Consider the following 23,349-nt stretch of genomic DNA (forward strand, 5'->3'; position numbering starts at 1 on the left):
AAAGGTATGTTTGCCACGAGGCACGGGAACACGTGTCCCCATAGCCTGCCAATAGCTCATCAAACACACAGGCCTGTGGATGGATGCAAGCCCGGCTGGCGTTTAGGATGTCTAAACAGCACCCGCTCTGCCACACAGACCATCGCTGACTCCAGTTTACTTGCTTCAGTCAGAGCCACAAAGACCAGCCCCCGTTTCCTGACCATTTTCTGCACATAAACGCACCGCGATGACAACACCAACACCACAAGGTTGCATTTTTCTTTTCATATACCTGCTCCTTTGTGGTATACAGTAGTGCTGTGACAATAATTTTGCTGCTTTTACTGGCTCAACTTTTTCATTGGATGACAGAATGTAGCCCCTGCAATTTCCCCCTACCTCCTTCATTTCCCCGTGTCTTAGCCCTCCGCCAAATTTGTCTCTGTGCCATTTTAATTACAGCCAAGGCAATCTTTATGGTGGTATTCTGCGAGAACACCAATCTGCAAAAAAGGTGATAAGTAGACCCGCCACCCAGCTTTGGTATCAGTAATAAACAGACACTTAATTGAATAATTTGACCTAAGAGGCTGATCCTGGGAAGTAGCATGTTGGAAAAATTATTTTGAATATTGAAGACAGTTCAGTGTTTTGCATGACGCCTGCAGTCGGAGAACACACAGTGGATTTGGCTGGTTGCCCGCCAACTCGCCAATGTGGGCCATGGTGAGTCTTTACGGAACAGATAAGTGAGCCTTTGGTATCCTGGAAGCACTCAGATGTGTGTGTGTGTGTGTGTGTGTGTGTGTGTGTTGGAGGGGTTGGGGTGGTGGTGGTGGTAGTGGTGGTGGGGGGGGGGGGGGGGACACATGTATGCATGAGGCTGTGTGCAGGCGTGTGTGTGCATGTGTCCGATATGTACGAGGAGGGGGGGAGGGCGAGGAGTGTGAAGTGTGCCCACTCGAGGTCCATCTCCAGCTAGCAGCCACATGGGCACATCCCCCTGCGTTCCCCCTGCCCCAAACACACACACACACACACACACACACAAAAACACACACAGCAGCTTTCTGCAGAGCCTTAGAGACAATGACTCGCAGCCCCTTCCTGTTTAAGGATAGCTGTCAGAGGATGATGGCTTCGATTCAACACTGCAGCAGGTTTGCACAGAGCTCCCTGATAAAACGGAAAAAAGCAAAAGCCTCCACTCTCTCTCCTCTCTCTCCTCTCCCTCTCTGTGTCTCTGTCCTCCTCTCGCTCTCTCCATCACTCTCCCTCTCCCTCCACAGTTCAACACTGATTTGACTGCTAGCATAATTTTGCAGAGGAGACTATTTGCAGATGCAGCAGAGTTATCAATCCGAACAGACACACAATCCGGGTCCAATGTCACTTCTCCTCATTATGTTAATGGTTAATACATGCAAATGAAAACATTCCGGCAATTTGATTTCTTTGAAGATAGTTTGCATATTGTCTTAGCCATAATGATGGTACACTTTCTCCCCAGCTTCGATTTATGCAAGGCTAGTTAGTTCATTTTTATCAGCTCTGAGTTCATTTCTAGGGCTACTGGAATGTGTTTTCCCCTTCCCCTCACTATTTAACTAATTAGGATTCAGGTACCATAAGCAGATTTTTCACGCTATTGGTGTTTTTCTTAATTAAGAAACAAATGAATTCTCCCCAGCAAAATAGATGGAACAACGGGATAGGGTGCCAGGGGCCAGATGCGGCGCTTCTTAATTAGAAGTCACTCCATTGTCTGAGGTTTTTTAATGAAGCTCCAATCTAAATGGATATCAAAAAAGCTTCTAGTGAAGAAAAAAAAACACACACACACCGGCCATTTAAAATAATAAGGAAATAAAGATAATGAAAGACAAAAGATATGTACTGGCAGCCCCGGCTCACACCTCCAGTTCAGTGCATGCGGTGCTCTCGTCACCTTTGGATGAGCCCTATTAAAACAGCTCGATCCCTCGCTTGCCCCTGCCTGCCTGCAGCCATGTCTAATGTTCTGCCAAGCCAACAGTGAAACACTCTCTTTTCAACTTCTCATCAAAGGTGGAAGTTTCATTACCCCGTGGATGGTTATCAACTAACTATTACTGAAAACTGTTGCAGCTGTCAACTTCCTGTCTTGCCTTGAAAAACAGTGTAGGCTAGCCGAATCCAAGCTTATCATATCAGTGTCATTTGTGATAGGCTGATGTTTTGTGCAGGGAAGGCCAACGCAAAATTTCCAATTAGGTGGAACAAATTGTCACCTCAACACAATATGGAAGATAGAAATGTCTGTTTGCAATTAGATTTGAGCACCTGGGATGTATGTACGGTGTTAAACTAAAAAGACAGTACAGATGGAACAAAAAAGTTTTTGTTTTGAAGTTAATTTGCAGGAGGGTTTGTTTTCCCTGTGAAGCCCAATCATCTCGCTGATGCTGCTGTGCCGGTGACTGAAGGCGATAACATCGGGGCTGTTTTTGACTGAAATAAAACCCGTAGCATGCCCATATGTGCTGCCAACCCCATCAGTTCTTCTTCAGACGGCATGGCTTAGGAGCTCCCAGAGGATGGGCCAGTGCCCACTGATACGGGCCCAGCAACCGTCTTGTCCAGGCCAAGTATCCCTGCGCCCAGGGGCTGTGCCATCAATGCCATGACTTGTGCCAGACTGGATCCCACCCAGCAATCCATTTCAAAGGCTTTTTTTTTATGGATCAGGTATGCAGTGTGATTTTCCTTTCCCTTTGTAATGTGCCGTGTCAAAGGCGAGCTAGGCTGACTTTAAAGTCATATACTAGTTTTTTCCGCCTTTCATTTGGGAAGGAGACATAATTGATTTCTGACTTTCCAAATGTCAAGTTGGAAGAGATGAGAAAAAAAGAGCAATGTTGTAAAAATCAATCGGCAATATGGACACGTTGATTTGGATGGTATTTAGTGTTTTGGGCTTTTATTTATAAGTTGTTAATCAATCAATATCGTCTGTATCGTTGAGAAAAATTCCCAGGGGAATTTAACTTTTATGGAGATTACCTTACTGAGCAGAATATGTAACAGTGTAATACACTATTTGTTGTTTAAATCAGCCAGAAACACTGAAAGATCATCACTTCTTTATTTACTCATGCTGAATATTTGAGTGAAACACAATTTAGTGATTAAGTTCTCCTGGTTTCTGGAGTGAAAACAGATTTTTTTTTTTTTAGAGAAGTAACTTTCTCACTAAAAAGTCACATTTTTTAAACACCTCTATTTATCCACAAATTACCATAATCCTCCGGATGTTCACTCGTGTGCTCCCTCTCGTTTAGAGCATTACTTGTTTATTTATATCTGTGAATGAGATTAGAGGGGAAGATTACTTAGCGCAGACACATGAATAGCGATCAAAGAGTGGAGGATAATGTAAGTCTTTCAGTGATTGCTCAGCTCTTTTCAAATCTACCGGTGGAGTATTAGAACAATACAAGTGGCTGTGCTCCATATAGTGTGACAACAATAATACAAAATCCTCAGGGAGTGAACCGCATGTAAACACTCCAGATCAACACACAGTACACTGGCACAAAGTGTCCTCTAATGCAGCAAAAATTAGCTTTGATCCTGACGAGGCCACGGCAAAGTAGCAATCAGTTCAGAGGAATGACATCACTTGTCGGACATAAATGTGGTTGGAGGCACGTCTGGCTCTGTATCTGCACAAAGCAATGTGTTTTACAGCCCGCACTGTTTCTAGAAGCTCGGCTGGGGAACATCAGCCTCGAGTAAACAAGCAACATTATGTCCTTCTGATTATTCTAAACAAAAATGTGGACACCAATATGACACTCTCTCATCCAGATGATTTATGAAGAACGCTATGACAGCTGAATTGTCTTTTATTCAGTCTGTCTGTGCTGCACACATTTGGAGGAAGCACCAGTCCGGCCAATTATCGGTGGCATGACAGAGAAACCTGTCACTCGGATATACATGACAAATGAAGAAGGGACGGTGCAGCAAAACACCAACAAATGAATCTTAAAAACGCACACATGCATGCAAGAAATAGCCTACAGCATCAGGCTGCAGTTTTGACAAGCAAACTTTGCAGGGAGAATTTATTTGTAGCTGCAAATGAAGGGACGGATCTTAGGACCAGTTGGCTAATTATTTATCCTGCTGGCTTTATGGCTCTCATTAATTTCCCCCCTCTCTCTCTTTACCTTCCATTGAAAGTCTGAAGTCAACCTGCATCTGGTGCTGATAACGCCGGGGTCTCAGCAGCCTCACAGCCTCCCCTCTAACCCACCCACACACACCTCCACTAGAGAAAGGGAACAGCTTTCATACACACTCACTGGATAATACCATAAGAAATAGCACTCAAATCCACAAAGATGCGCTTGTTGAACCAGGAAAACATACAGTACTGTACATTAGAAATATGTTGTTCTGCATCTCTCAGCTAAGTGAGCACCATGGCAGGACTGCTGTATGTTAGAAGGCAAAGGAGAAGGAGAAGCATTGGAAGGATGCATTTGAATCTTTTTGAGTACCGACTGAAATGTTTGCATAACACAGACTATCGAAAGTTGGAATTGAATTCCTGGTCAGATTCTCGGTCAAGTGTACCGACTCCTTGATCCTATTTTCCCTTGTTTAAATAATGCTCTTAGCTCATTTTAAACAGTATTTTACACAGGAGGTGCTTTTTTTCCACATCGCATACCAATGCTTTTGGAGGATTTGACTTCATTTTGTAAACATAATGAAGAGTTTTACTTAAAAAAACGTGTACTGGCACTGGTACTGAACAATTACCCAACCCTATCAAAAGAGAAATGAAGTGAAGGGAGGATAATGAGTCTGGAACTCCCTCGCTTTTACCTTCTGTCTCTTTTTTTGGGTTGGGGGGAGCAGGGGGGGCTGACTGAGATTGGCCCATTCTCTGTGCGTTGGTGAGATCGCACCCCAGCAGGTCTGCACCCGCCACCCTCTCTGTCCAACTTCCCCATCGCTGCCCACCTCCTCCTCCTCCTCCTCCACCCGTAGCTGTCCATCACGTTCACCCCACGACACCAATGAACGCCAACCCCTCACTTGCAAGGACCTTGTCGCCAGTCCGTCGACAAACCAAACGGCCAATTTGAGCCATTTCCTCCAAAGGAGCGAGCTGATAGACTCCACACTGGTCACACTTTCAAACGCAACAGAGAGACACAGTGGGCGAGAATTGCTGAAAAGCAAATATTGTCGACTTCTGCTGACTTCAAACAGCAGTCAGATGGCAGAGACTACCTAGGCAGTAAAGAAGCTGCATTACACACAACACAAGAGAAAGGGCCTAAAGAACTCTCGGTGATTCCTTTCATGTTTGTCTTTACAGGGAACCCAGAGCATTCATTTCTCTTCTTCTATGCAAAGGAAAAGTAAACATGGCACTCTCTGCAGGCTCATGAAATTGAACAGTTCTGAGACGAACGGCCTTTCCTTTCTTTCTTGTGTTTTTTAGAATTAGATGTGTTAGCTCTACCGCAACTTTGGCATATTCAATGTTTTAGATAACTTACATTTGCATTTAATTCATGACACATATTTCATGCTAAGTCTGCCACCATTCATGTGCCTTTCCAAGTTTTTCAGACTGAACTTTTACTCAAACAGTTCGACACACACATGCACAGGTCAGTGAACCAATGCAAACACTAACACACAAACTTAATGGGGAAGAAAACTTAGCATGGTTCAGATCTGTTTCAGTCCCCGCGATGGCCTGGTGATGCTCTCCTGCAGTCTTATTGGACTATCAGTGCTCGGGGGTCATGGGCCTGGCCAGTCAAGATAAAACAAACCCTGATGAAATGAAGCATGTGGGAGCAGAGAGGGCTGCTCTCTACTGATGGAAGAAAAGCCAGTCACTCCGAGAGGTGAGACTGTAACAGTGTCGTATTGACCTGAGTGACCCGGCTCACTGCTTCAACTCCACCACGCTGTGTTTAGAGAGGAAAGAACCAACAATACACTCTACTCACAAACTGTAGGTGTGGCGACCAAAACAAATAATTAACAGTAGTTTAACAATTTTGTGCTTTTTTTAGATCAATTGTATGAATATGTCTGATAAATATTTTGATCTGTTTGTTTATTCAAACTGGCCTCTTTCTCACCTCACACATTTGCAATGTTGTGAGTTTTTTTTATCATTTATTATTGCTTATGTTTTATTGTTTATTCTATTTGCTGTTTTGTTTGTATGGTCTGATGTTTTTAATTAATTTTACTTGTTAAGTGCTTTGTGACCTTGCTCTGCGAAGGGTGCTATGTTAAATACACTTTACTAACTTACTTACTTTAAATATGATTTATGATAATATGATTTACAGATTTTAATCATATTTTGGAAATTAAATGAACAGATAAAATATAGCAAAATGCCATTTTCTTCTGCTTTATACTTCTACTCCATTGCATTTTATATTTTCTATTTTAGTCTATTGCATTAATGTGACAGCTAGAGCTACCAGTTACACAAAAAACTAAGGGTCGAATGATAAAGATGCTGCATCAGAGCCAAAGTAATGCATTTTTAAATTAATTTATTTCACTGGCAATTGGATACAAAAATAATGCTGAATAAAGGCTTGTCAATCCCTACAAAAAATATATGTTAAGCTTAAGAAATGTGATGCATTGTCATAGATTTATTTACCTAACACTGTGCTACAGTATGCCAAAATGTTAATCCGGATTATTAAAGTACAACGACATGGTCATATTGGATAGTACATTTCAATAGTGTTACATTGCTCATTTTAAAGCTAATTTCTCAAGACACTTCTTACTATAAGTGATGGGGTCCAAATGAACACAGAATTGTCTGCCAAAGTTAGAACATTTATTTATTTATTTATTTATGTTTGTTTAAAATGTTAGTGAAGTTGGCAGGGTTCAGTTAGACAAAGATGATGTCACGTGGTCCTGTGCACCAATCAGAATTCAGCAACATTTGGATTAAAACTCTGATTACAGTATTGTGGGCTGTTTGCTTACATTGCCAGGCCACTGTGAACCAAATCGTATCAAACCACACCAGCACAGCCCTAATGAAGCTGATCAGCTGACTCTAATTGAATATAATATAATTTTGACATGATATTTAATGTTACAGAGAAACACCAAATATTTGAAATCACATCTTCAGGGGCTTTAAGTAAACACATGACTGAGCAGACCTGGATCATTCTGACAGCTGCTCAAAATCTTTAATCCGCTGATCTGATAGAAAGATTAATAATCAAAGTGATTGGCATTTTCATCCTGCCATTCATGTATTTAGCATTCACCAGTCACTTCACTCAGCACAAAAGCTCCAACTATCTGCATCTTTCTGCTCTCCGGCAGTGACATTTTAAATATTCAGACAGAGTCTGACAAAGTTGGAGACTGACAACAACAAGGACAGTTTTCAATATTCTATGCCATTTGATTGAGCCGCTGACACAAATAGTTATTTACCACTCTGAGATCAGAGACATGCGCTGTATCGCTATCATTGAGCTGGTCAATATACATCACTTCCACCCAAAGGATTACACCTCTTATCTGAAATGATATTCAATAAAGTATGACCGCAGAAATACAGAGTGGAGTGTTCTTGCTTGGATCTGGCTTATGCTGTGAAGGAAAAAAAAACACTTTATTGGAATTAAGATCCAAGTCAAGATTACCTGAGGAAACAGCAGTTAGATTTCTGTTCCAGTGCCACGTCCTGCACTTTATTCTCCGCTGCTTGGGGACTAAACCACAAGTGCACAGCTCCCCACAAGCCATGGGGGTGTAATAGGATGCCTTTATGAAATATATAGAGACACCCCAGCACCTTCCACAGATCATAGCATGGGCTAGGACGTCTGGCGAGCAGTTTTTGTGTGCGAGTGTGTGTGTGTGTGTGTGTGTGTGTGTGTGTGTGTGTGTGTGTGTGTGTGTGTGTGTGCGTGTGTGTGTGAAGCACAAAGTAGGTGCTAGGTGCCGGCCTGACCAATATGGCCTTACTGAAATGCCCCGCAATCCAAAAAGTCAGTGAGGCAACAGCCAGGCCTGCACTGTATAGCTTTTCTTTTCTTGTCGGGAATTTGATAAAGCCTTCAGTGAGTGTGGTTAGAGCACTTGGGCTGAGGATCTGATGAGAAGTGTGGGGTCTGTCTCACATGCACACACACGCACACACACACACACACACACACACACACACACACACATATACACACACACACCATAAGTACATTCTAATTAGCTGATGTATGCAGGACCTCATCCACGTTGGAGGAGTATCAAAAAGCAATCAACGCCCCATCCCTGATGAGCTCAGAGAGACACAGAGATCCACATTGTCTATGGAAAGATGATGCGTGGCTGGACCTCGACTCGGCTTTCCAAACCACCATAATGCCATGCAATCACAAGACATTATGCACAGATCTGAACCCCAAAGCCACAGGATAGAGAGCGAGAGAGAGAGAGAGAGAGAAAAAAAAACAGGGAATATTGAGTTCATAATTCAAAAGCCTGATTATGATGGTCGCTCTTGTGAAAAGCTGCTATGGAGAGCCAGAAGTGGGAGAATTGGCCCGCGAGTGCCACAAAATATGGTTATAAATGCAGAGGAGAGACGTGTTTAAAAAACTGTCATGATCAAGAGCAATACAGCACAGATAGCAGGGAAATCAGCAGAGTTAAGATGACAACTCGTTGCCATGGAAAACTGAAAAAATTAAGTCAGCGGCAAACGTCTGAGGAGAATTTATGGAAGTGATTCTTCTCAGTGGAGGGAAATCAAATAGAAATATCAACCACAGCAGAACTCCACGTTATCAGCATGAAATGGTGAGAAAAAAAAAAAATCAAATATCCTAAACATACAATCTAGGATTTTGTCACCCATTCATAATCTAATTTGACCTGAAGCCATACAGCCGATTCGTTCCAGTAAAGACCATAGGTGTTTTAGCTGCGGGCTCCAAAGGAGAGAGGCATGTGTGTCACACAAAGACCATCGGTTAGCGACGTACCGAAAGGGACTCTGTATCACCATCTTATCTTCAAAGGACTGGGCAGGGGCTCAGGGGAGCTGTGCCACCGCCTCGCCTCCACACAGACACACACAGAGGGGGGATTTGGACCTGCAAGCAGGAACCAGAGATCTCTCGGCCGGCACCCAGGCCTGGACCCTCCTCCAACTCGCCCGCGGAGAACAGGCAGGGTTCCTGCACACGCGGCACGACATCAGTGAGCTGATCCCCCCCCAACACCACCACCACCACCCTCCTCCTCCTCTCGCTCCTTCCCTCCTCCTCCCCTGCAAACCCCCTCCGCCGACTGCCTGCCCATTTGCTTCCTGGCCTCAGCTTGACGGAGGGGATGGGATCTGAACTCAACTTAGACACAGAGTTTCCACATTTCACAGATGGCTGGGAGAGGCTTTGCATGGAGGTGAGGAAATAGAGAGAGAGAAAAGAGAGAGAAAGAGAGAGCGAGAGAGAGAAAGAGAGAGAGGGAGCCTCATCGCCGGCGCCGAAGCGGGGCCGATTTCACACCGCGGTAGTGTGCGCTAAAGCAGGCCGCCGTTAATCCACTCACTGAGGGGAAGGCCTGGAGCTATTCCGCCGCCCGACCGCCATCTCCCTCCACAAAGCCATAAATGGTGCATTATACAACTGGGCTTCAGAGACACTGCTGATATGCTGATAGGTGGCGGACAAAGACCAAAGCAACCACAGGAGCGGAGCCACATGCAGGACTGAGGGCCTTAGTGCAGGAGCAGGAAAGCACACATGTATTCAGGCATCATCTCTCAAACGATGTACTTGCTGAGGTGTGGACTGTTAGAGTGCTATATCTGCACTTCTGATCGGGGTTAGTTCAACCTCTGGATTCGGTTAGAGACAGAGACGGACATGCACTAACACTCCCTCTGCTTGTGCTCTCCAACAAAATAGCTTTTTTTTTTTTTTTTCATTCTCTCCACTGTGAATTCATATCTGCGAAGTTACCAAAAGTCTTGAAGATGAGTCTTTGAACTCATGAAAGGCAATCATTTTGAATGAAAGGAGACAGGAAATATATAAACATGGGGGAATTTAAATAAATTGCCACAAAGAAAATCAGGGAGAGGGCAGTGAATTATGTAACGATAAGGCAGCCACCAGCCTAAGCCACAAAATGAGATGTTTTACATGAAACGAACAGTGGTCTAGATTAGAGAGCCATCCTGTTTAGACATGAAGCCAATTGGGTTGATATCACATGTAGAGAAAATTTGAAAGATAAGTGGGAACTATGAGAATTGTTATAATCCAACTGTAACAAAAAGCTGAAGTATATTGGCTTTTCCCCCCAGAAGCACTGCACGATAAACATCTTTGATGAAAGAAGTTCATTACTCGCGCGCTGTGTAATGTAACATGCTGTATTATGTGTCTATGCCAACCTACAGCGAGGCGGTCTCTAAATGAAGCCTCAGGCATTTAATGGACATCATTAGGTGAAAACATATAAGAGATAATTATGGTAATTACAAATCCCTTTTATTCGCCCTGAGTCTTTGACAAGAAGGTTGTCATATCAACCACTTCAAACAAACAAAGAGTTGTTGTCTCGTCCCCCTAAATGATGTCCGGTTCCATTTGGATGGGAATTGTCTTCGGATTATCCTTTTTTATTGTTTGGCTAGTGGCTCTGAATGGAGGCTACATTTCTTTCAATAAAAACTTGATTAAAACAAGTGATTCACAATAGTAGAATCTGACTTTGCATTTGCATAGCCACTTCATTATAAGTGAGACCTTGATCTTGAAAGCATCCCCCTACAAAGCTAATGGACATGTCTGTCATGTCTATTAGAGATGGACCCTCAGAGGAACCTATTCAAGGCTTCTATTCAATATCACAGGAATCACTATGGACACTGAAGGCCTGTCTTATTAAATTTCAGCTCCATAACAATAAAGGAACAAAATGACAAACACTGCGGCGTGTTCACGGCGCGTTCGGAACCAAAAATATCTTCCAAGAGTTTGTTTTGGTTAAACCTACTCCAAGTGTTACTGTTTTTTTTGCCACGCGGGGTCAAACAAAGAGCAAGCCTTGTCACTTCATCTCAGTGATACACGATCTAAGCAGCAAAGAGCAGATGAAATGTTGTATGGAAACGTCTTTATGGAGGGACTGAGGAGCGATCGTGAAAGACTTGGGTGTTTATTTACAATATGCATCCAATCATCCTTTGTCACAGTTCCATGTTCGTCTTTTTCCGAAACCACAGAGAGACACTCGCTGGAGATTCCATTTTTGGCCTCTTTGCTACACAAACTCATAATATGGTGCCGCCTTATCAGATCCTGCTTACAATAACAGATTCACTTCGAGTCAAAGCTGTTGTTTAACTTATTCAATCCCATGGGAAAATTCAGTTCAAACAAGTCAGGAGACATCTGCCAGTCCACAGCAGCTGATGATGTCAACGGGTCCCTGCTAGTACCAGATTCCTCCAGCACTTTCAATCATTCCTTGTGAGATTACTGCAATAGGATATTACTGTACAAACTATGACCATGTGTCCTGCTGCCACAAAGCTTAGCAACATATTACAGTTTGTCAAAGCAAGCTATTGCGAGGGAGAGATAGATACAGAGAGGAGGAGAGAAGCCATTGACCTTTGTGTCCTTCATATTTGCCTAGCTTCCCCTCAACCCCAATCTTAAGAGTGAAATCATCTGATCCCAAACTAACTGTCAACTGGCTTGTGATGGTGGCAAAGCCAGCAGACATCAATCAATCAGATTTTCTCCTCGTCTATCAGAGGAGGCTTTTTTTCCTGTTTTGCCCGGGCTTATCATCTGACCCAGTTGTTATCCTGTTTCTGAAGCTTAAAAAACTTGATTATGGTCAAATGTATGTCTCGGAGATTCACAGGCACATCCTAGGCTGAATCAGAAGGAGGAAAAAAATACATTATCAGTATTTCACCACGGAAATGAATGCAGGATGTAATGATTGTAGTTTTTCAAAATGAGGCTCTTAATTCAACACTCGTGCTGGAAATAAGGAGTTTGAGCCAGTTATCTTCGGTTTTCAGGAATGCGTGATTGCGTGAACCTAAGATAAAAATCCAATCTGATATCATAAGACAAAAAGGCATTTTAGTTGGCTACAGCACTTGCTCAATGTCAACAGTTTTTAGTAATTACTAGATAAGCATTCTCTGAAATACACAGAGAAAGAAAATTGGCTGAGTCTGAAATAATAGCGGCTGCATTTCTCTCTGGATGTTTACTCTGTCACTTCACAAAGCCTGCTTTGAAATAATAAGAAGCAGGAGGAGACGTGTACTTTAGCAACGCGTCACTCCTTTCGTCACCGGCCAATATCGCACACGCTCTGTCTAATCTGATTTGCATAATTTACTGTAAATACAATCGATCATCGTCAAACGTTCTGAATACAGCTCCATTATGGCTATTTCTGTAGCAGTGCTCCCTGCTAATCATACGCAGGCAGATATGGCCACTGATCACATGATGTGTAAGCTGTGCTGTCAACAGCTTTACCAGCTTTGCAATGGTGCAAATCAAAACACAGCCTCTTTAAAGTATTAACATGTTTTGAAGTTTGTTTTATATTTTCAGCATATTTGACATAAATTGTTTATCTGTTTACAAAGCTTTGTCATTAGTGATTTTCCACTGCAGCCTTAAGATGCTATGTGTTTTGTGGCGTTCGTCTGGCGGAAAATGCTGATGTACAAATTGAACTGAAAAGCTTGTTACTTAATCCTCTGTTGCCACCTATCCCTTAACTATAGAGCCTGCTGCAATTCATTCCAATGCAAAGTTGTGCATCGCCGCTGCCCCCCACAAATACATCCTCAGTAATTCCTGCCAAGCCAGAGATTTACACTGAACAGCTATTAGGTCGTCACTTTCTGGTGTGCCAGCTACTATCCTCCCCTGGAAATGGTGCTCACCAAATTATCCCCTTTTATTAGCATCTCAAATACCATTTCATATATATTTTTTAATTACTGAAACAATTTATGTGGTTCAAGTCAAACTCAATGCCTGGCCAATTATTTTACTGTAAATTGCTGACAACGTATTGTGACAATGCCGGCTGCAAAACGTGAGTCATATTTCCAAGGAGTCCCTTTTCCTTTCTCTCATCCAAGATTCAGTCAAAACCCTGATATTTATTCTGACATATTCCATGAAAATGTTTTGATTAACTGTAGCTAATTAAATTGAAATAAACAAAAAGAATCTTAATACAGACATAAAAGTTATTTACGTCCCTGCAATGGAAGACTGACAGACTTTATTTCTTGAATATGGCAGAGGCAAGTTCCTGTTGCAGGCGCAGAGCTGTTTCTCTTCTGGGCTATGGAGATGTCAAAGCATCACACAAATGTGATGAACCCAATATCCATATCCATGATACATCAAAACCTCGCCATGGCACAAAAATAACCGCAATACCTCAGGAGCAACCTCAGAAATCCCCTTAATTGAGCAATATCTTCATTCCTGATCCATGTGCATCACCAAGGTGAAAAGGGACTGTGCAAGTTAAATGAAAGAAGAATTCATGATGTGTGTCGGCCTCTCTTACTCACCCTGGCTATTTCCCCTCTTGGCAGGGGCCAAATAGAGAATGTTAAATGAGGCAATTGTGTCCCGGAGGCAAAAAGAGGAAGAAAAAAAAAAAGCAGGCAGTGCCCCTGCTCTCTGCTCCAACCCTGAGGAGCATTCTGCAGCATGATGAGGTACATCCAAGCATCCAGCCCTGCCACCACCCAAATAACTCAGACCAGAGTCAACTTCCCATGAGAACAGGCTACTCCATTCTAATACACATAGAAACCGACTCATTAGTCAAATTCATAATCAGGGTGGTGTTTCATTGTACAATGTGCAAAAACGTGCTAATTAAAAAGAATGTGCAATGCCTGGATGGAAAAATAATAATTTACTGACTTTTAATAAATAGCACAACTATGATTATTTTTCTTTTGGGCATTCGTGGAATGTGACGTTTAAAGTATGTTTACTTAGGTACAAGTATATAGATTTAATGCTAATTTGTAATTTGCTAAATTCCCATGTGAAGTTTTTCCTCCTACATGTATTTGACAATTGTAGTTACGAGCAATTTTGCAGTTTAGGATTTAAGACACAAAATATGTCATAATCTTAAAATATTTTTGTTCAAAACCGCACGATAGAAAGTGAAAGTTAGCACCGCTTTGACCAACTACAGCAGTAAAATGCTACTTACACGTAGTTGCATCAGTAAAAATCTACTAGGCAATAATAAATCATCTATGTTGGCCATTTTGTGTACAATGAGTACTTTTACTTCTGATTATTTAAGTACATGTTTTATATTCTCCATGAATACCTGATTGCATGGCTTTTATTTGTAATGGAGTATTTTTTACAGTGTGGTATTGGGTTAGGATGGACAAAAGGATCTGAATACTTCTCCCACCTCTGGTTATATTACAGGACTAATCTACCTTATCAGTAGATCTCCATTAATCTTTTCTTCCATAAAATGTCTGCAAAAAGTGAAAAAAGCCAATTGTAAGTTCCCAAAGTCCAAGAACAATAAAGATCCTGTCTACTCTGACTGATGACAAAGAAAACCAGAAAAAAATCACCTTTGACAAGGTGAAACCAGTTCATTTTTTGGTTAAAAAAAGTCTTAATAATCAATTCATTATTAAATCTTTCTGTTGATCGACAAATCATTTCAGCTTAACTCAACCTTGCTTAATCACAACAGTGGTGAGAGCCAGTTATATACGGCAGGCGTATGGAGGCCTGTACAGAAACACCAGGATGTAGATCTGTTAACATTCTGTGTCGGTGGCTGCAGGAAACTGATCTCCCCTGCAGTCTCACACTGTCAGCTATACAGACATACTCCACGGTGACACCTCTGATAATCAAAGCTTTGTCTGGGTCTTAAAAGGACGTACTTGAACAACAGCGAGACCAGAGGCCTTCTTTGCTGTAATGGCCTTTGGACATCAATATTTAAATCTTACATCTCTGTTGTGATTAGAATGCTGCCTTTCTCTGTTGTTTTTTTTTTCACCCCTCTCTCTCCTGAAACAACAAGCTGGGGGTGAGAAAAGGCTTAAATCAATGATCTTTGAGTCTAAACTAGATTCCTAAGCAGTTTGCCACTCTCAGCAGCAAGATAAGATAAACTCTCTTTGACCTAAGAGATGAAGTTGCCATGACGATCAGGGAGTCCACTTTCTCTATTGATATTTCGCTGATGTAACAACAAATGGAACTAGATCCTGCTCTTGATAATGGTGATTAATTAATACCAATATTGATCCCTACAAGCAAGAGACAAGGCTATTAACTTAAAGCAGGCTGAAAGTCAATTGTTACCTGGGGGCTCAATGGGCATCATTGATATAAAATCTAAATAAACAGAGAGGAATACGGCTGGAGACTGAAATGTACAACTAAAAAGAAAACACACAACCCAGCAAAAAAGCATGAACAGATTTTTGTTTTTGATTAGCTCACATGTCTAAAATTAACATTTTGTTCACATTGGGGACAGTTACAGTGCCTGAATGAAAACACAATGGTGACAGCTTGGAGCAGCGGTTATTGGAATAATAGCAGTGGAATTCAGGAAAGAGGAAGATAAAGAGGAAACCGCGTGAGGAAGTGACCTCCACCTTTTGCAGCAACCCTGCCCACATTTCACACCGCTGTCCAGGCACTGCAGGCTACAGCGACAGAGAGGGCAGGATTAGGCACCGTCAGTCCATCGGCTGCCAACCCCAGCCCGTCCAGCACATCACACAGCACTGTTGTCAACAAAGGAAACGGCAGCTGCTATGCATTCCTCTCCCTATAGCTGAGCAGCCTGTGACATAAGCAGTACTAGCAGTGCTGTAAATACTTTCTCTATACAAGACACATTATACTTTAGACACAATAGAAAAAACATTACAAGAAGATGACATTCATCTGCATTGTTGTTTTGTGTCAAAAGTGAGGAGGCAATTGGGGATCCTTCAGCTAAGACGAGGCAACAGCACAAGCTGTTATTGGCAGGGAACAGATGTTTGAGGGAAAGTTGGCATTCAACAACCATTCTTCTTCTGACAGAAATCAACAAGAGAAACACAAGAGACACGCCGTGATTGTCACCCAATGAAAGAGAAACCCTTAAATATACAGGGAGGCTGGCATGCAAACATTTTTTGATTTTACACCCCCAAAACATCTGACTGCTGGAGTTGCCAGCGCTTGTGGGCCAAGGGTGAATCGCAGCGTATACGACTTCCACAGCACGGCTTCTCCTTATACGAGAAAGCAAAGCTGAGCCGAGTTGTAGGAAATATGGACGAGGAGTCTGTTCCCCGAGAGAGAGAGAAAAAAAATAAAAAAATACATCAAGCTAACAGCTCCGATCCTTCTGCTAAAAGCCACATGCTCCTCGCACATACTGTACATGCACCAATGTATACACAAGCAAACATACACGCACACACAAATTCAGATACAGGATGTTGGCAGTCAATTCAGTAAACACTCCCCTTATCCCTTACTACTGTAATCTGCCTCTGATAAATGCCCCTCAAAGATAGAAATGTCACCTGATATGATAAACAGTATGCTAACGTTACATAAAGTGGCCTTATGCTAAGGAGTTGGAGAGATTAACTGTAGAGCGGAGATGGAAAAAAATGGTCGCTATGATAAAAAAAAAGACTTTTAGCTCGAGCAGAGCTGTAGTTCAGTTTCAAAATAACTCCTAGAGGAAGCAGGGACCTTGTTATAGTGATCCAAGGGTGTATGAGCATTATATTGGATTGAAGCTAACTTGATGGTCAGTACAGGGATCATCAAATACCACCATATTTTTGACCAAACACCCCCGATATCGATATTGCAACAATATTGTATTAGATCGAGTAGAACAAACTGTCACTTTATTGTAATGCAGCCTTTCAAAAACCAAGGAAAAAACAACACTCATGTCATATCACAACATAACAATATCCAAAATCTAGGAGACGACACATTCTCAGCAGCAGCAAACAATTATAAATAAATCACCCGAAAACAACTGGGATCATATCATACTTCTCAAAGGCCTTAAAATGAAATATATTAGTCAAATGGGATGATAAAAATAATATTTACCAAAGCATCACTGGTCCCTGTTTCAACTCTACACAAGGCATTATGGGTAAAAAAAAAAAAGAGAGAAATAAAAAAAGCATGACTGTAGACTGCAGTGGACCAGCTTTACAGATGTAACATCACATGAGCAGATGAGGCATTTTGACTGTATGACACAGTAGTAAGCTCCAGGGACTTGTGCACTTGCCGCTCGGGCGCTATACAAACTTACAGTAAAAAGAGCATTATAATCACTACAGTACGCTGCTTGATCCTGGTTGGACAATGTTGACTAAAAGAGCCAGAGGAAGCAACATGAATTCTCAGACGGTCCATATGAAGACAACAGTAAAGGGGAGAACACTAAGTCAGTTTAATAAGCACATTTGACATTAGATGTCCGCCCATGGCCTCAGAGGGCTGCTTCAATATGTTCCCATAAACAGTGGCGGAGGCACGCTCCCTACATCATCCAGATTCCCCTTTACGCCGCGAAACTTTGGGGGGCAATTTTACAGAAAAATTACTCCAAGGGGCCTGGTTTCAATTCAGCCTGTTCATATCTTTCCTTCCTATTAAGCATCAAAATGTTCTCCTCTCAGTACGAATAGAGGTATGGACACCACCAGCAGCCGGGGAAGAGAGGCGACGGGGGAGGGAAGGGGGGGAGGAGGAGAGCAGAGGAGGACGGGAGGGAGGGAGAGGAGAGGATAGAGGGAGCTTGGTGGAATTCACACATCATATTACAGCAGCTAATCGCAATCCGCAGAGCATCAGCGATATTTTCATCATTCCTGTCAAATTCTCCTGACCCGCCTTGGAACGGCTAACAATCTGGGCAATTTATTGGCATATTGGCACGGGGTGATAAGGCTAAAAACAACAGCAGCTAGCAGCTGGCCCTGGGAGATGAGCTGATAACATTGATATGTGCTCCCACACAAAACACCTCCACCACTATCTCCTCTTTCTATCAAACTCTTATTACAATAAAAGTGTATGGGGGGTTTTCGTTTTCTTGGGAAAAGCAACAAGGGGAGGGGGATACAGAAGGGGGGGCAGGAATATATATTTATATATAAATATATAAAAAAATCAGATGTAACATTTCAGAGAAAAAAACAAGGGGGGAAAATACATAATTTATCACTGTATTATCGGGATATCCAGGCAGCCTAATCAAGGAGCACTGAGTGACTATTTTTTGCCTTATCATCCAAAGTGGTGGAAACGGAGAAGGAATTATCAGCCAGCTGCAGATTGCTGGGCTGGAATTTTAATGGTAATAATCGGGTTTCTGATGGTATATCTTCCCTGCTTATCTTTCCCATTATCTGGCCTTATCTCCCCAGTCATCGGAGCAAATTAATGGTGCTCTTTCAGCATCGCCTTTTTATCACCGCTCAGAGAGCACCCAAGGGGAAAGAATAAGCAAAATATTAAAATACTGCATAAATCACAATTTTAGATAACGGTCCAATGTATGCAGGAGAGGGTGGAGAGGGTGGGGGAACTGCGCCCAACAACCTTTTTGTCCTTTAGAATGACTGTCTGTGCTGACTTTCTGTGCAGTGCCTCCTCGGCCTTTTTCCCAGAGTTCCCGGGCTAGGAGAGAGGATCTAGGCTCCTCGTGACCTTTCTGTTTCTAACTAGAGCTCGATTATACGGCTGCACACCGGCTCCCTATTAACAAGATCTTACACATGACATACTAATTCACACAAGGCCGGGTCACAATGACGAAAGCGTGACAAAAAAATACATTAGAGTTGCTTTGCTCGACAACAAAATTTGGATGCGACGATGGGATTGGTCCAAAGATGAGTGGGCCTATCACGTCATACGTTGTCGTGCCTCTTTGTTGATTGGGAATGGTTGCGGGTTTGTGTCGGATGCCAGCAAACGCAGGAATATGAACTTCAAACAAAAGCATGTTTCTGCAAATAAATGATTTCCATCCAGTTTATGGCAAACACACTGTGCCAAACTGTGCTAAACTGTATGAAAAATAAGTGCATCTTTTCATACGAGCATTTTAAACAAAACCATTTTCACCATCAACTTAAAAAAAATAAAAATTTCATACAGACTGATTTTTAAAAAATTGATACAACTGCTGTTTTTCAAGTTTTTTCAAGTATGAATAAATCCCAATTTCCTTTAACTACGGAAACATGAAATAAAGCAAAATTCCAAACAAGGTTGCTTTAAAAACTTTTTTAAAAACGTACGATCCACAAATACTAAAGAGGTGAAACAATAATTTTTCCGTGTAAAATAAAACAAGCTGACACAGATCTCTGGTGTCGCAGAATCTGTCACACACAAATGTAATAAAAAAAGCTCTTGTATACCAACAAGCCCTCATGAATTCATGCATGGGAGCTGACACACACATGCAAACACACACACCCACACATGGGCAGACACACACACACACACACATGTTGCCTTCTCCATAACATCTTGCAGCACAGATCAACAGAATCATAAGCACGAGACAAATGACTGTCACTGGTTTGATATTTGATATTTTGACCCCAAAGTAGCCACAGTCTGCTTTTAGCCTCTTAACATCAGCAGCACACAGTGGACAACACACACTCTGTACACACACTCAGATGTCAGCTGTATTTGAGATGTGAATGTTTGTGTCCATGTGTGTGTGTGTTTATGTGTGGGTGTGGGTGTACAGATCCCCACATATTTATGGATGATCTGCAGGCTGTTTAAAATCATTAAAATTACGAAAAGTTGTTAAAAACATTTCATTATAAATATTTATCATGGGTAAAATTAGATCATGTGAATATGACACACTTTTGAATTACTGTAGACCACGAGGCTCTACTTTAATAATATGTTTGAGCACTAAAAAACAACAAAGTGTTCCAGTAAATTTCAGTTTAAATTTTCATCTAAATTTGAAAAGCAAATAAACTGTGCTGCTGGGAGTGAGGGTCAACACTCTCTCCAGAGGAATGACACAGTTCAGTCAAATTAAAATTAAAACATGCCATAACTCGCCACACGTGTGCTCTTTAACTGCAACAACAGGAGTCACTGCTACAAACACTGATAATCAATATTTACACACCATGTAGTGAGTGAAGTTTGGAAAAAGTGTGTGTGCACGTATTTATGTACACACACCTGCAAGTGAGTGTGTCTGTGTAGAAGCAAAAAAAAAAAAATGAAGTGTGTGTGAGGGAGTTGGAGTGTGTGTGAGTGTGTGTGTGAGAGGCACGTGTGTGTCTATGTGTTACAAATAAAACATTTAGCAGCAAAGCAATTCAAAAACAACCCGGCCTCTCCAACCTGTCTCATTACGCAGGCTGAGTATGGATTATTGGCCTTAAATGTAGAATTATTGATGATTAACTGGCATGAAGAGATTTGCTCTGCACACACAGCCAAAGTGATGCGCTGCCTGACACACGATTTGGGATGTAAACTCGAATAGAGTCAAACAAACAAGAAAATAACTTCATTTTGCTGCAACTTGGCAGCAGCGGGGAAACTTTTGCGCCAGCAGCACCGTGGGATTTGGATCGGAAATCCCAGAAATAAGAAAACACAAAACACAAAATATGTGCGGAGGGAGACCGGAGCGTATGGACCGTGACAGGCAACACATGAGTGGCGATAGTTGAGCGCTGCTGAATCAGCTTCACTGTGGTCACTATCATTACAATATTCCCGCAAACTCTAATAAGCCTGCTATAGCGGCGAGACAACATTACACACACACAGAAAAACAAACTTACGTTTGATCTGCCTGGGGTTGCTCTGCTTCCTTCGGGACATGCCTGCTGTGCGGCTGGTCAGTGAATCCAGGTGTAGTACTGACAGATCGATAGGTTCTGGTTCATCCAAGCAGCCGGTTTGGGTTTTTGTCTGATGGAAATTGAGAAAGAAAAAGAAGAAGGGGGGCACCAGTACTTTTTACGCACAAGTCTATCGTTTCCGTCTGTCTTTCCTTTATCTTTCTCGTCTCTCTGGCTCTGGCTTTGGCTTTCTCTCTCTCTCTCTCTCTCTCTCTCTCTCTCTCTCTCTCTCGCTCTCTCTCTCTCTCTCTTGCTCTCTCTCTCTTTCTCTTTCGCACACATACACACCCTCCCTCTCTCTCCCCCTCTCTCTTTCTCAGCACCGCTCTCCGTGATGAGGCTGCGCTTCGCCGCGATCCGCACGGACTGACTGGGGAGGTGAAAGCGTTTCGCGCTTTTGTTTGAAGATAAGGTTTGTTCCTCCCCGGGTACCGTAGCCGCCGCTTCGTGAACTTCACTTGATCCAACAATTACTTGAACTTCCACTTATTAATTAGCGTCGCCCTGATTTTAGGCGCCCGTGTTTTTTTTGTGGGGGGGGGGGGGGTAAATAATAAACAGGAGATGGAGACAAACTGAGCCTCAACAATCAGCACATAAACAAAACAATCTTTTGCCTCGCCTATATTTCAGGTAAACATTTTTTTTTCACACCTTTTTTTTTTTTTGCTTTTCTTAAAGGACCCTGGAGCCTCAGTTTGATGCTACTTTTCTAAGATTAATTTAGCTGCTACATTTTTTATGTCATCCATTACAGGAAAAGAGAGAGGTTAAGGGGAGAAGCCTTCACTGGTGCACCACAGTAATTTAATACAGCATGTGGTCCTGCTCATATCACCAGCACATCTCTAGTCTATATTGGTTAAACACACCAGGATTAGCTCAGTTGCAGTTTGGCCACTCGTTCCCCCATAATGCACCCTGAGAGGTGATCTGGGATTGAGATGCCATGACCTTAAATGACCAAAACACTGAAACCAAAAGTCTAGTTTTTATTTTATTTTTTTGAAGCACACAAAATCTAGTATTTAAAATTATAGCGTGTATAAAAGCGTGGTGTAAATTCTTTGTGTTTGAGCCTTAAAATGTGTCCAACCTTTTACTGTAAAATATATTTAAATTGGCACACAGTCAATTTCCAGTGAGAGACAGTACTGGCCTTTTTCCTGCTTTGTTTATTTATCAATTTAATAAACTGTCAATCAGAATTTGAGCCTTTTTCCTGCCTACAATTAGACTGACTACAGTGGAGAGAAATATTCTGAATATTTAAAGAGAGAGAGAAAGAGAGAGAGGAGAGAGAGCCCTCAAATCATTCAGATTTTGACTGCCATGTTCTGAATAGTTGCCCAAACTGGAAATCACTCTCTTCAATTAGCCAGTTGGACTGCCAAGGAAGACAAGCAAGTGGCCTGTGAAATTATCTTGTAACCCAATTCCACAACTTTGGAATGGAGTCTGAAACTACAGAATAATTTATGTGGCAGACGGGTCAGCAGTGGTTCACCTTGAGGGGAGCATCTGTCTTGTGAGCCTCCTTGGTTTGTCTCTTCCTGCGTTTCCCTCCCCGTCCTCTGGTGGCTAAAGTTTTTGTTTTCCTTCCTTTTTTTCTTCTTTCTTCTTCACACACAGCTTTGGTCATGATCCAAACACAGTGATGTCATGGGACAGTGGTAGTCATACGCAGTGAATCATTTCAGTATCTCAGCCTTGTCACTGAACAAACTCCGAGGAAAAAAGTGGGAGAATTATAATCTGTTTTAAACAAAGAACAACTTAACAAATTAAATGATAAACACATGGGAATTTTAAGAAAGGAAATATAAGATTTTTCTGCGTGCTACTACATTTAACACACACAATAAACGCTACAAAAACACACAAGTAAAATTAGATTGAAACCTTTAAAAGCAGTCCTACACACTGTCTAAAATTACCAAGCTAAACATCCATAAATAGCGTTTACTGGCCATATTAGGAACCCAGCACCAAAATCAATAATGATTTGTGGTAAGAGCAACAACATAGTGAGAGAGGAGAGTCAAATTGCCAGCTGAAGATTAATTTAACGCCACTCCTAAATCCTCTGAGACTGGAGCGTGGTTCTTCTCTGCTGTTCCTGAGCCCCAGTGGCTTGTTTGAAGCCGTCTTTGATTGACAGGTACAAATCTGCGAGAGGAAGAGAAAGCTTTTTTTCACTGCTCGGACCAGATGGTTGTGATAATTAACATGATACTGTTTCCATCGCAGGGGAAATCACTGACACAAGGTTGGTCATATTAATAGGTTAAGGTATACTGTATGCTGTGGAGATGCGGCGCAGTGCACTCACA

At 42.1% G+C, this 23,349-nt stretch overlaps 1 protein-coding gene across 1 annotated transcript in view; it reads right to left on the bottom strand.

Moving 5' to 3' along the window:
- Window positions 1-21,065, bottom strand: part of zfpm2a (zinc finger protein, FOG family member 2a) — a 120,581-nt gene extending 99,516 nt beyond the window's left edge. The window contains exon 1 of the mRNA XM_073484731.1: window positions 20,957-21,065. Within this exon, the coding sequence (XP_073340832.1) occupies window positions 20,957-20,996 (40 nt within the window). The 5' untranslated portion in view covers window positions 20,997-21,065. The remainder of the gene's footprint in view (window positions 1-20,956) is intronic.
- Window positions 21,066-23,349: the final 2,284 nt, after the last annotated feature.

Source organism: Pagrus major, chromosome 17 (genome assembly GCF_040436345.1).
Source record: "Pagrus major chromosome 17, Pma_NU_1.0".
Classification (NCBI taxonomy): domain Eukaryota; kingdom Metazoa; phylum Chordata; class Actinopteri; order Spariformes; family Sparidae; genus Pagrus; species Pagrus major.